Source organism: Labeo rohita, unplaced genomic scaffold (assembly GCF_022985175.1).
Source record: "Labeo rohita strain BAU-BD-2019 unplaced genomic scaffold, IGBB_LRoh.1.0 scaffold_151, whole genome shotgun sequence".
NCBI lineage: Eukaryota > Metazoa > Chordata > Actinopteri > Cypriniformes > Cyprinidae > Labeo > Labeo rohita.
The window spans coordinates 36,449-48,500 of NW_026127681.1; the positions used below are offsets into that span (position 1 = coordinate 36,449).

Genomic DNA, 12,052 nt, shown 5'->3' on the forward strand with positions numbered 1-12,052 from the left:
TAATAACTACTATTAATTTTGTATTTAATAATTTGTAAGTGATATATAATTGTCCGTGAAGGCTGGAAGTGAAAAACTCCTTATATTCAGGTGTGCAGAATTATTAGGCATGTTTTCGTTTACAGCTAAAATGAGCCAAAAAAGAGATTTAACCCAGACTGAAAAGTCCAAATTATTAAATGCCCATGAGAAGAATGCAATACTAATGCATTACAAGAATTTGCAAAGTTAAGGCTTGACCATTGGACAGAGAAATGCTTGTTGAGTCTGCATGGTCAGAAAAAACAGGTGGAGAAGAAAAGATGCATGTTAACTGCAAAAGAATTAGGAATTAAGGTGAAGAATTAGGTGTGACACCATCAGGAACCGTTTCCAGTTCTCCAGCGCCACCATTTTCCAGAACTGCAATCGACCTGGAGTCTTCAGAAGTGCAATGTGTCAGGTTCTCAGAGACTTTGCTTGGGAAAAAATCCTAAAAAATGCCCCTGACTTAATAAGAATAACAAGCTGACGTCTTGTGAAATACATGAAGACAGTTTTTTTATATGCTTTAGAGACAGATAAGTTGAGAGTGACTCTTGAAGGACAAGCATCACATCCTCTTGTACCTCTGATTCAAGAATTTATCTTCTAAAATCTGGCAGTAAGTTTTGGGAGTTCATTTTAGTCCATCTCTGCAAGTCAGACTTTTCAGGATAAGAGACTAAACATGAACTCCCAAAACTTACTTTATATCTGTCTTGTATTACCCTGTACTCCACGGGCTAGCACTTTGTAAAATGAATGAATGGTTGATTCATCTTCTGGCGAGATGCGGGAATTCATTCAGCATGCGACTCTGACAGTGCATTATGGGTATTTTCTAGCCACTGAGCATACATCAGTTGTACACTCATTATTGCTGTGTATTGTGGGATTAAATGAGTGCACTCGATAATGTCCACCAAGCTTTCGGACACCACCAAAAATGTCTGTCAACTCAAAAAGTATTTAGGCATATGGAGGTGATCTGTGATACAGGGTTTGTCTTTTACAAGAATTTCATCTCAAATAAAACCGTATGTCTACACAAAGATGTGTAATTAATGATACAATCCAGATAGCACACGTACATCTACAAGATTTTGTTAAAGACTGCTTCATCTGGAAAGCATCTGCTGTGTACAAACAGTTTTAGGGTGCTTTCACACCTGTAGATCGATTGCTTTGCTTCGAAAGAGGGATTACAATTATTACAATGTTGCTTTTTATTCATGGTGCAGTTCCCTTTCACACAGCAAAGTTTCTAAACAGACCAAATGTGTTAATACAAGTCACGTGCGAGTAAACTGTCCTCTCATTGGTCAAAGTTTCACCGTATTATTTTCTGGAATTCCGCTCAGGAACAACAACAGCTTTGCAGGCTTATTGTTGCAATTTTTTTTTTGTAGCTGTCATTATATTAATTTATAATTTTGAGCAGAAGTCCAGGATTCGTCGGGAAACATTTTTAAAATACACCTACTACAAAGAGAGCAAACGGCATTACAAGATGAAAAGGCATGATTTGATTTTAAATCAAGAAGACTTGCCCACACACAGACATTCACAGGTTCATTTTAAGCGATATTAGCAAAACAACAAAGCTACTGCTGGTCACAGAACTGTAATTACCCATTATAATGTGATATAGCCTGGTTCATTGGTCCGTTGGATCGAATTGCTTTCTCACTACAACTGAACCACTCCAGAGTTTGTTTTCAATTGAGCTGAGACCATGATCATGTGATGCTGGACGGCTGTGAGCTGAAGCTGGAATCTGCACTGATTTTACCAGCATTTTCTTACAATCTGACCAAATCTATTTGACAGTGTGCTTTTGTTCTCTTTCCTTCTTTATTTTAAACATTTTAATCAACTTTACATTTCATTCTGACACAAACCCTTTGAAATAAAGCTTGATGATAATTTGATAAACGTTTTTCACAAATATTTGAAAGTATATATTTGTTCACATGTTAGAGGTAAATTAATCTCTTTAATATGAGAAAGTGAAGTTTACTCACCTCAGTTTACAGTTTGAGTCTCGTAGCACATCAGTGAGCTGCTGCTTTGAGTCTTCAATCTTATTGTCTCTCAGATCAAGCTCTTTTAGAAACTGCAGTGCTTTTGTGTTTGTCAAAGACTGAGTTAAAGAAGAAACATCTGTAATGCCACAGTCACAAAGACTAGAAAGAGACAAACAGAGAAGATCATCTTACAAACAAATCATTAAGGTGAAGAATTTTTCTTAAATATAATGTGAACTCAGACTCATCATGAGATTTTGAGTATAAAGTGTTTTGGTTTAAACTGTTGAAGTGATTTTCATCATTTTGATTCTTGTATGTGAATGTTACTGACCTCAATCTCTCCAGTTTACAGTGTGAATCCTTCAGTACGTCACATAAGTGATTCACTCCTGTGTTTTTTATTTGATTCCCACCAAGGTCCAGTTCTTTTAGGTGTGATGGGTTTGATTTCAGAGCTGAAGTCAGGATGAGACACTGTTTCTCTGTAATACTGCATACACGCAGACTGAAGACAGAAAGAGAAAGAACAATGACTCAGATTTATGATACATCATGAGCAAATCCTATACAGCCACTAATAAACCAGCTAAATCATAAAATTGTAATGATATGAAACAAGGAAAGGTAAGGATGTGACGTGTGGCCAAGTATGGTGACCCATACTCAGAATTTGTGCTCTGCATTTAACCCATCCAAGAGCACACACACAGTAGTGGGTAGTGAACAAACATGCGCTCACACACACACACCCAGAGCAGTGGGCAGCCATAGAGCAGCTGGGGGTTCGGTGCCTTCGCTGGTTATTCACTCCCCCCACCGTCAAACCCTGCCAGACCTGGGACTCCAACCCACAATCTTTCAGTTACAAGCCCGACTCCCTAACCATTAGGCCACAGCTGCCCCACAGTTACACTCCAAGTCTGAATTTGTCCTCACTCAAAAAGTGCATTTTATTCATTTAGATTTATATATAGGTTCAGTGTAAACACAATAGAAAAATGAACACTTTAAAGGTCTAAATTTAACATTTTATTGCAAGACAACCAACTTCAAGAACTGGAAAAAGGTACAATTAGTCCAGTATAAATGTGACTGTCAGAATAATCTACTGTATTTGTTAGACTTGTTTTTAATTCTGTTTTGACTTCTGTCTTGTTTTACAGCAAATGTGAGATTTCAGCAAGTTTAATGCTCTTTCTAATATACACAAGCCCATTAACTAATAGTATTGCTGAATCTTTCTTGAAGATAGAGGAAAAAAAAAGAGAAGATGCAGACCTACTGTATAAAAGATGTTATTTGAGACTGTTGTCTTAAAATTAATCTTAACAGTAACTGAGTAAATCTCACTGTAACTGCTGTACAGTATAATGATACTAACTGTAGTTTCTCCAGCTTGAATCGTGTGTTCATCAGTAGATCACTGAGGTTTTTCACTCCAGTGTCTCCTAGTTCATTCCAGCTCAGGTTCAGTTCTCTCAGGTGTGATGGGTTTGATTTCAGAGCTGAAGTCAGGATGAGACACTGTTTCTCTCTAATACTGCATCCACACAGACTGAAAACAGAAAGAGAAAAACAGGACCAGGACACAGACAGGGAAACATACGATGACGAACTCGCACAGGACTGAAAACACAAGGACAATAAATAGAGAGCAAACGAGGCAGGAAATGAGGAAAACACAGGTGGGGCAAATTAACCAATTATCAGGAAACAAGATGGGTGGGGTCAAGACAAATTGACATGAGAGCACATGGCACATGAAAACATAACAAAAGCCATGTGCTCACACAAAAACAAAAACACGAGCACATGGCCAGCAAAACAATTTACCGGTCATGTGCAAAACAAGACAAACACGCAGCTAATGAGAAAACTCATAAGCTGCATGTTCACACAACACACGACATGAAAGCACGCAGCCAGCAAAAAACCAGCTGCGTGCTACACATTACAAGACATAACATAACATAACACCAGCACAAGACAACACAAAACAAATCACGTGGACAGAAGAGCATACAGACCGAGCAAGCTCTAGACCGCATGCTCCCATAATAAGACGGAACATGGAGCATGAGTGTCCGAACCCCGACACGAAACCGAAACTCAAGACATGAGTGGCGGGATCCGAACACCATGCTCCAACAAGAAACAAGGCACGCAGACAACATGAAAACAAGACATGATGGGAGTGCCAGGGCTCTGTCACAAAATCACAAGAAACCTAGACAGAAATGACAGAACCCTGACATAAACACTTTTTTGCAACTGTCATTCTTTATTGTACAGTATGAGTGAATGCAAAAAAAAAAAAAAAAAAAGTATGGCAGGATTTCATTTGGTCAGTTAACAATTAATTGTATAGGTTGTTTGCAATCACGTGATTCTGAGGATGCGCGAAATGCAGATGGAGGACAGGAAGTGATTTTTCTCTATAGGAATCAATAGCAGAATCTCAAAATGACTATGTTTTCAGTTGTTTATGTAAATCGATCAAATCGAGAAAAATTTCATTTTGTATCATCTATGAACATTTGCTGTTCTTAAGGAGGAAAAGGCAAGAAATTGACTAAAAAAAGCAAGGAAAAGTGGCTTGTAAACCTGCATCTGTGGTCAGGAGGAGAGTCAGATAATGCTTGTGTGTGCGAATGGTTAATAAAAGATAATAATATTAAGATATAAAGAAATATATAAATAGATACAGGGTGAGACAGTGAGAATTCACTCTGTGCTAAATGCCACATGTAGATACAATGCAAATAAGATATTATATTTGCAGTTGATTACAATTGAACCTTTTGAGATTGCAATAAATTGAAGTGAGTGACAGCTTTTTAGTGACTATATGAAAGTGCTATTTGCTTGCTTTCTAGGCTATAATCAATTCAGAATTTGAAAAAAAAGGTTCGCTTTATATGCTGCTAACAGGACCAATGGCCAAAAACCCTGTGCAGCAGTAGATTCAGGAGTGACATATATCCTGCATATAAATGTGGGAATCACTTTCGAAAGAGTTTGTTTGCTATCAGGCTTAGTTGCGTAACTTATTTCCACCGCCTCAATGACAGGCAACTGAGGCAGCTATTTCAATTTAGCTGAAAAATCACTCCTATTCATAACACATCAAACACATGTTGTGATTTTCTGTTTATATGTTTCTCTTGTACAGTACAGACTTTCCTCCATCTCATCCATTCTGCTTGTTCAGTCACTCCTGAAAGTTCGCTGCATGTGCAGGGTTTTGTGGCTATTGGTCCTGTTAGCAACACATAAAACGAAACTTTGATTCAAATTCTGAACTGATTATAGAAAGCAAGCAAATAGTATCTACTCTGTATCTATTTAAATATTTCTTTATTAATATCTTAACATATTATTTTGAGTTTCTTCTAGTGATCCCTATGGAGAAATATCACTTCCTGCCCTCCAGCTGCATTTCACACCACAGCAATGACGTCATGTGCAAACAACCTATTGCTGTCATTTAAGTTATTTAGATGAAAGATCAGAAGGGCACATACATTAGAAATACATTATATACATGGATAAATCATTTAATTACTGCAATATTCCATAAAAAAATAATAACTGTCAACTTTAATTTCATGGTGTACAGTATAATGATACTAACTGTAGTTTCTCCAGCTTGAATTGTGTGTTCATCAGTAGATCACTGAGGTTTTTCACTCCAGAGTCTCCTAGTTTATTCCCTCTCAGGTTCAGTTCTCTCAAGTGTGATGGGTTTGATTTCAGAGCTGAAGTCACAGCAGAACAACCTTCATCTGTCATTTCACAGCAGCTTAACCTGCATTGAGAGAAAGAGAGAAGACAGAAGAAAATGGTTTAATAAAGTGAAAATGTCTTCATAAAATGAAACAGAGGAAGAGTGTCTGAATACCTTTGGATCATTTTTCACAATTTGGTCTTCAAAACAATATAAAACGAAAAATAAATAAATTGTTCATTTAATCAAGTAATTTACACTTCTCATGTACAATTTGTCCTGATTCTTCATAGAAATACAAAGAATTTTTAATTCCCAAACATTAAATGTTTGTGTATTTTTGGTATTATTAAGTGAAATGATTGGATATTGGTTTGGGTATTTGACCTGCTGTATGGGCAATAAGTGAAGTGGACAGAAACACTCAATAAAACTTTTTTAGATGTTTAGACCACACAACAACTTACTTTGCAAGTCTCCATTACACAAAAATATACAGTATAGAATATAGACAGATTAACTATACAAAAATATATGAATATACACAAAAATATACAAATATATATTGTGTAACAAACAAGGTAACAGTCAGTGATGGTAATGGGAATTGCACACATGCAATGAATGTATATTTATTGTTCGCTCATGTTAGTTAATACATTAGCTAACATGAACTAATGAAATCTTATTATATAGTGTTACCATATAAATAAAGGATAAAATGTCAGTGGTTGAGCAGTTAGAGAAGGGAGGTATTGTTAGTAAAATCAACAGTCCCAGTAACAGCCCTGTATGGCCAGTAAGAAAACCAGATGGATCATGGAGACTCACAGTTGATTATAGGGTGGCAAATCAGTATATTGATAAGATTAGCCCTCTTGTGGCTGACCCATCAACAATTTTCAGACTAATTAAACCAGAACACAAATGGTTTTCAGTAATTGATATGGCTAATGGATTTTGGTCTGTGCCAATTGCGAAGGAAATCCAATAATGGTTTTTATTTACAATTAAAGGTCAACAATACACCTTCACAAGGTTGCCACAAGGCCTACATAATTCGCCTACCATCTATCATCAGTCTTTGCAAAAACATTTGAAAGATTTTGATAACATCAGTTATCATTCAATATATTTATGATGTTTTGATTTGTTCGGTAGATAAAACCAAACATGAAAGAGAGGTCAAGCGGCTGCTTGATTTCCTGTACAGCAAAGGTCACAGAGCAAACCTGAAAAAAGCTCAACTGTGTCAGACAGAAGTAATTTATTTGGGTCAAAGTATATCACAGAGTGAAAGGCGTATAACGCCTAGTCGCTGTGAGGCTGTTAAATCACATCCAGTTCCTCAAACCATTCGAGAGCTGAGATGCTTTTTGGGCCTATGCAATTACAGTCGTAGTTGGATTGAGGGGTATGCAGAAAAATAACAACCCTTAAACAAGACTTCTGAAGCTAAAATGGCTTTTGAGGAACTAAAACATGCCTTATGTGATGCCAGCGCTCGGAATGCCCGATCACAGAAAGTGTTTTACATTGCATGCGAATGAACAAAAAGGCTACATGACATCTGTTTTAACTCAGGAATGGGGGGGGATCAAAATAAACCTGTAGGGTATTATTCACAGCAGCTTGACGCTGTCTCTCAAAGCTGGGGGCCGTGTTTACGAGCAGTTCAAGCAGTCTATTTGGCATTGCAATGTGCAACACCCGTAGTGCTTGACCAAAAGATAACCATTTGTTGCCCACACAGCCATGACTGTGTAGAGATTGTACAAATGTTAAGTGTGGATGAGCACTTAGATAAATTACCACTCCAAAATCCTGATTTGATTCTATACACTGATGGTTCATCTTTTGTGGACAAAGGGGAACGCAAGGCAGGTTGGGCAGTAACCACAGAAGTTTTAGCTTCTGGTGCCCTATCACCAGGAACGTCAGCTCAGCAAGCTGAATTGATCACGCTGATGATCGTGAATTGGCCGAAAATAAAACAGCTAACATTCATACTGACTCTCGTTATGCCTTTGGTGCTGTGCATGACTTCTGAGCAGGTTGGCAGCAGAGAGGTTTCCTCATGTCTGCAGGAACCCCCATTAAGAATGGTTGGGCGGTGGAGGAACTCCTGAATGCTCTGCAGCTTCCAAAACAGGTTGCAGTGCTGAAGGTAAAAGCCCACCTGAGGGGAGGTTCGAGTGAGGTTAAAGGAAATACCCTTGCTGACCAGGCAGCTCCGGCTGCCGCCGCAAGAACACCAGAAACTCCTACTGCCCAAAGATGTCATCTGCGTGAGGATCAATGCTCCAGAGAGGAGAAATGGGAATGGATTGAAAATGGTTGTAAATTGGTAGATGACAAAATTTTGAAATTTCAACAGTGAACTGTAGCTCCAAAAGCCTTGATTCCTTATTTGGCCACACGGATACCCAGTGTCGGACACTTAGGCATTTTTCAAATGCGTTCACGTTTTAACACAATTTGGTGGGCGAGGGGTTTTAGGAAAAATGTGGAAGAAGTGGTTCGCAGATGTGTGACTTGCCAAAAACACAATTCGGCACCCCCAATTCCATCAGTTGCACAGAACACCTGCACCCCCAATTCCATCAGTTGCAAGGGTTATCAGAACACCTGCAAATTCCAAGGTGGGTGGAAGCTTTTCAGGGCAGTTTCACAGCTTAAGTACTGGCTCGAACATCATTCCCAGATGGGGAATGCCACAATGATTGACTTTCTGGTCAGTTCTGTCTGCAGACTTCTGGGGATAGTATCCAGGGCATTCATTGGCCAAACGCTAACAAATAAACTGGACTAAGCCCTTTTGAGGTGATCACAGGTTGACCAATGTCACTACTAGGCACTCCAGATCTTGCTGAGGCATATGTACATTAGATGTCAGATTCTCTTTTGGCATATTGTATGGCTTTGACTGAAGCAATACAAAAGGCACAAAAACAGGTTCAGGATGCTTGGAAATTGCCTCCAGAGGGGGAACATAGTATTGTACCAGGGCAAATGGTTTATGTAAAAAAAATTACAACATTTAGGTCTAGAACCACGATGGGATGGTCCTTATATGGTATTATTAGTTACCCCTTCAGCAGTAAAGTTGCTAGGTAAAACTAGATGGACACATATTAGTCATTGTAAATTAGCTCACACTCCCAAATCTTAAACAACCTGGCGAAACGCTGTAGGATGGAGTCATGATGAAGATATGGTGGGTGGGGGCTCATGGGTAGCTTACACCAACTGCAGTCTAGTCGCCAGATAGTCTTATGGGAGTCAAAACAAAATTAAGTTGTTTTAAATAAAGTTGTTTTTATGGCCATGAAGCTCTCTTGTTTTCCATTTTTGTGTTTATATTTTCACAGATTTATGTCAGTGGCCTTCCAGAACTTTGCTGAAAGATTCAGGCCATATCATACTGAGGACTCTCCTTGAAGACAAAATAGCTGGAACCTCACTACATTTCCAGCCTCGGGATTCTGCCAGAAGGACAGACTGGCAAGAGTTTGTGAATTCCGGTTGGGTGTTTTTATTCCGCGAGCAGAGACATTCTGAGCTTCAAGAGTCGCAACTGGAACAGTTGCAAGTGTTGTCACATGACAGAGCTATACTAGCTATAGGTTTTACATCTGTTCGGGATGATTCATGGATACACCACCCTGAAAATTCACCAAACTGGACTCTAACTGTATGCACTCAATATCTACTTTGGCCTTCAATTAACATACATACAGGGGTATTGAAATTTAAACCACACAACTGTCATACAAGATTTTCTCCAGAGTCTAAGTTAAAACCAGGCCAGTGGTTCATTAATTATTACACTAAAGAGTATGTTTTCACTATGATCTTTGGAGATTCTAACTGTACCAAATCACAAGGTGAAGCTGGTCCCAAGTGCACGATCATGAAACCACTGATAATGTCAAACCCTTACAGATGTGAGTAGTGCCAGATGATTATGTGAACCACCATTTAATCATGACATGTACTAAACGTTCAATTTCTGAGACTGAAAAATGGTTAGGAAGATTATTTCCATTCTTAGGAGTAACTGATTTACAAAATGAATTACAAGCAGCATTTGAAACTACAGCCAATATCACACTCATTTCAATTGCTAATATTTCAGAGGAAATACATGCAATGAGAAAGGCTGTTTTGCAAAATCAAATGACTCTTGACATTGTCTTAGCTTCCCAAGTCGGGACTTGCAAAGTGATTGCAACTGAATGTTGCTCATACATTCCAGACAATGCCAGAAAGATTTAGCTAAGGTCCTGCATGAGCAAGTAACTAAACTTAATGAAGATAATGTTTTTTACTCATCTGATTGGGACACATGGTTTAAATCGATATTGGGACCACTTTGGGATCATTTAAAAGCACCTGTAGTAGTGGTAATTTCAGCTTTAATTATCATTTTGTTCTTATGCATTACTATTAAGTTGTTGATTTGTCTTATCAGACATTTGACTGTCACAATGCCTTTCACATTCAGGCCATCATCCAATGTTAGACAACATACTCCCCCAACTGATGCTGGTACGCGGAATAACGGAAATGACCTGTTCTTTTAAGGACATGTAGAAGGGAAAAGTATGGACTGGCCATCCACACTTTTTAAAGATGTGTTTGATAAAGATTATGCAATAATCATTTAATTCAATCCTATATGATTAAGAGGGGGTAGTGAAGGATCCTTAGACCCTTACATGCAAATTATTGTGTTGTGTTCAAATTTTATGTTTGTTTTTAATTTAATTTATAATCATTTATTTACATAATTATTTATAATCATTTTACAATCATTAGTCATTCACATAATTAATATTTAATTATTTATTTGATTATTTAAGTATTTATCATTTATTAATTTATTCTTATATATTATTCATTTATATGTTTTTATATTTTATATTTCTTATTTTTTTTCTTGCTTATGCATTTTCATTATTGTTCAGTTCCATGAATGTGGGGTTTCATGAATTGTTTGGTCTAAGAAATAGATAACGGGATGTTTATGGAAAATCAAGGTTTATGGGATGTTGAATTCGTTTGATATATCATTGTTCTTTGAGCTGTATTCCCCAGACGAAGTTTGAACATTGAGACATACGCAACTAAAACTGTTCAATAAATTCTGTTATACCTTTTACCATCATCACTTCATCTCCTGCTTCTGCTCTTTTCTGGCTTCCATCGGTCAACTTCATAACTGACAGAAACCTGCTGTTAGTGGGGTTAGGGTAACTACAGCTTGCTGACTAGTTGTTCTGTTATCGGAAAGACTGATATTTTCTGCCGGATCTGGTGTCCGGGGCTGGATCCTAATTGTCTGGCGTGGGGACCTGATCTAACATTACCCCCCAAATGTGCTGTGTGGATGGCAGTGTTGACAGCATCATCAGTGGACTGATTTTGTCAATATGCAAATATTAATGAGTCTAAGGTGGCTGGAATGGTCCTTTTTACATAGGACTTGACTAGCAAACCCTGACTGCCCATCCGGGATGTCATCTGGGCTGTCTTCCATGGGTTTCAGAGCCATGCAAACCTCCACCGATGACACCATGAGTGACGTGTCCAAAATACCCTCAGAGTCCAGAATCCTATGCTTTTGGCTGATGATTGGTGCCTCAAACTGAGCGTTGAACTCAATCAGCTCATCTGGGAGTGTGGTCTTGGTACTCATGGCTCCCTGGTTTTTCTGCTGGTTCTCTGTGATGAGCTGCAGGATTTGTCACATGCACTGGGAATCTGCAGTGATGTAATATCCCCCCAGAATCAGACTATAATGTCTTTTGGTCTTCCTGATTGATTTGCATAGTTTGAATCTGGCCTTTTGTATTCCTCAAAGTCACCTGATCAAACATGGTGGAGTAAACGTGTAGCATGGCCTGCACCTCACAGTTGGGGATCACACCTCACTCGGGACAATCCTTGATAAGGAGGTGCTTAATCACAACCTCAGGATTGGATGGACCAATATTTCCTTTCTTTTTCTCTTTTTAAGAAGAAAGAGGACAACAACATCATGCTTGAAGACTCCATTTTGTATTGTTCTGTGATTTTTTTTTATTATTTTTTTTAATACGCATCTGTGACGAGTGGGGCAGGGCCGAGAGCTGTGGGAATGGAACGAGGCCGGTGGAGTATAATGATAATGAGCGACACCTGCACCACTCACCGGTCTCGAGTCCCATGGAGGAGCTCTGGAAGGATAAAAGGAGGAGCGACGACAGTAGAAGACGAGAGAGGACCAGGC

The 12,052-nt window shown here is 38.5% G+C and overlaps 1 protein-coding gene across 1 annotated transcript in view; it reads right to left on the reverse strand.

The window, feature by feature from the left end:
* Positions 1–1,184: 1,184 nt before the first annotated feature.
* LOC127158440 (protein NLRC5) overlaps positions 1,185–12,052 on the reverse strand; it is a 95,521-nt gene continuing 84,653 nt past the window's right edge. Inside the window, exons 20-24 of the mRNA XM_051101578.1 lie at positions 5,686–5,859; positions 3,433–3,606; positions 2,383–2,556; positions 2,046–2,207; positions 1,185–1,209 (exon numbers count right to left, since the gene is read on the reverse strand). Coding sequence (XP_050957535.1) covers positions 1,185–1,209; positions 2,046–2,207; positions 2,383–2,556; positions 3,433–3,606; positions 5,686–5,859 — 709 coding nt within the window. The remainder of the gene's footprint in view (positions 1,210–2,045; positions 2,208–2,382; positions 2,557–3,432; positions 3,607–5,685; positions 5,860–12,052) is intronic.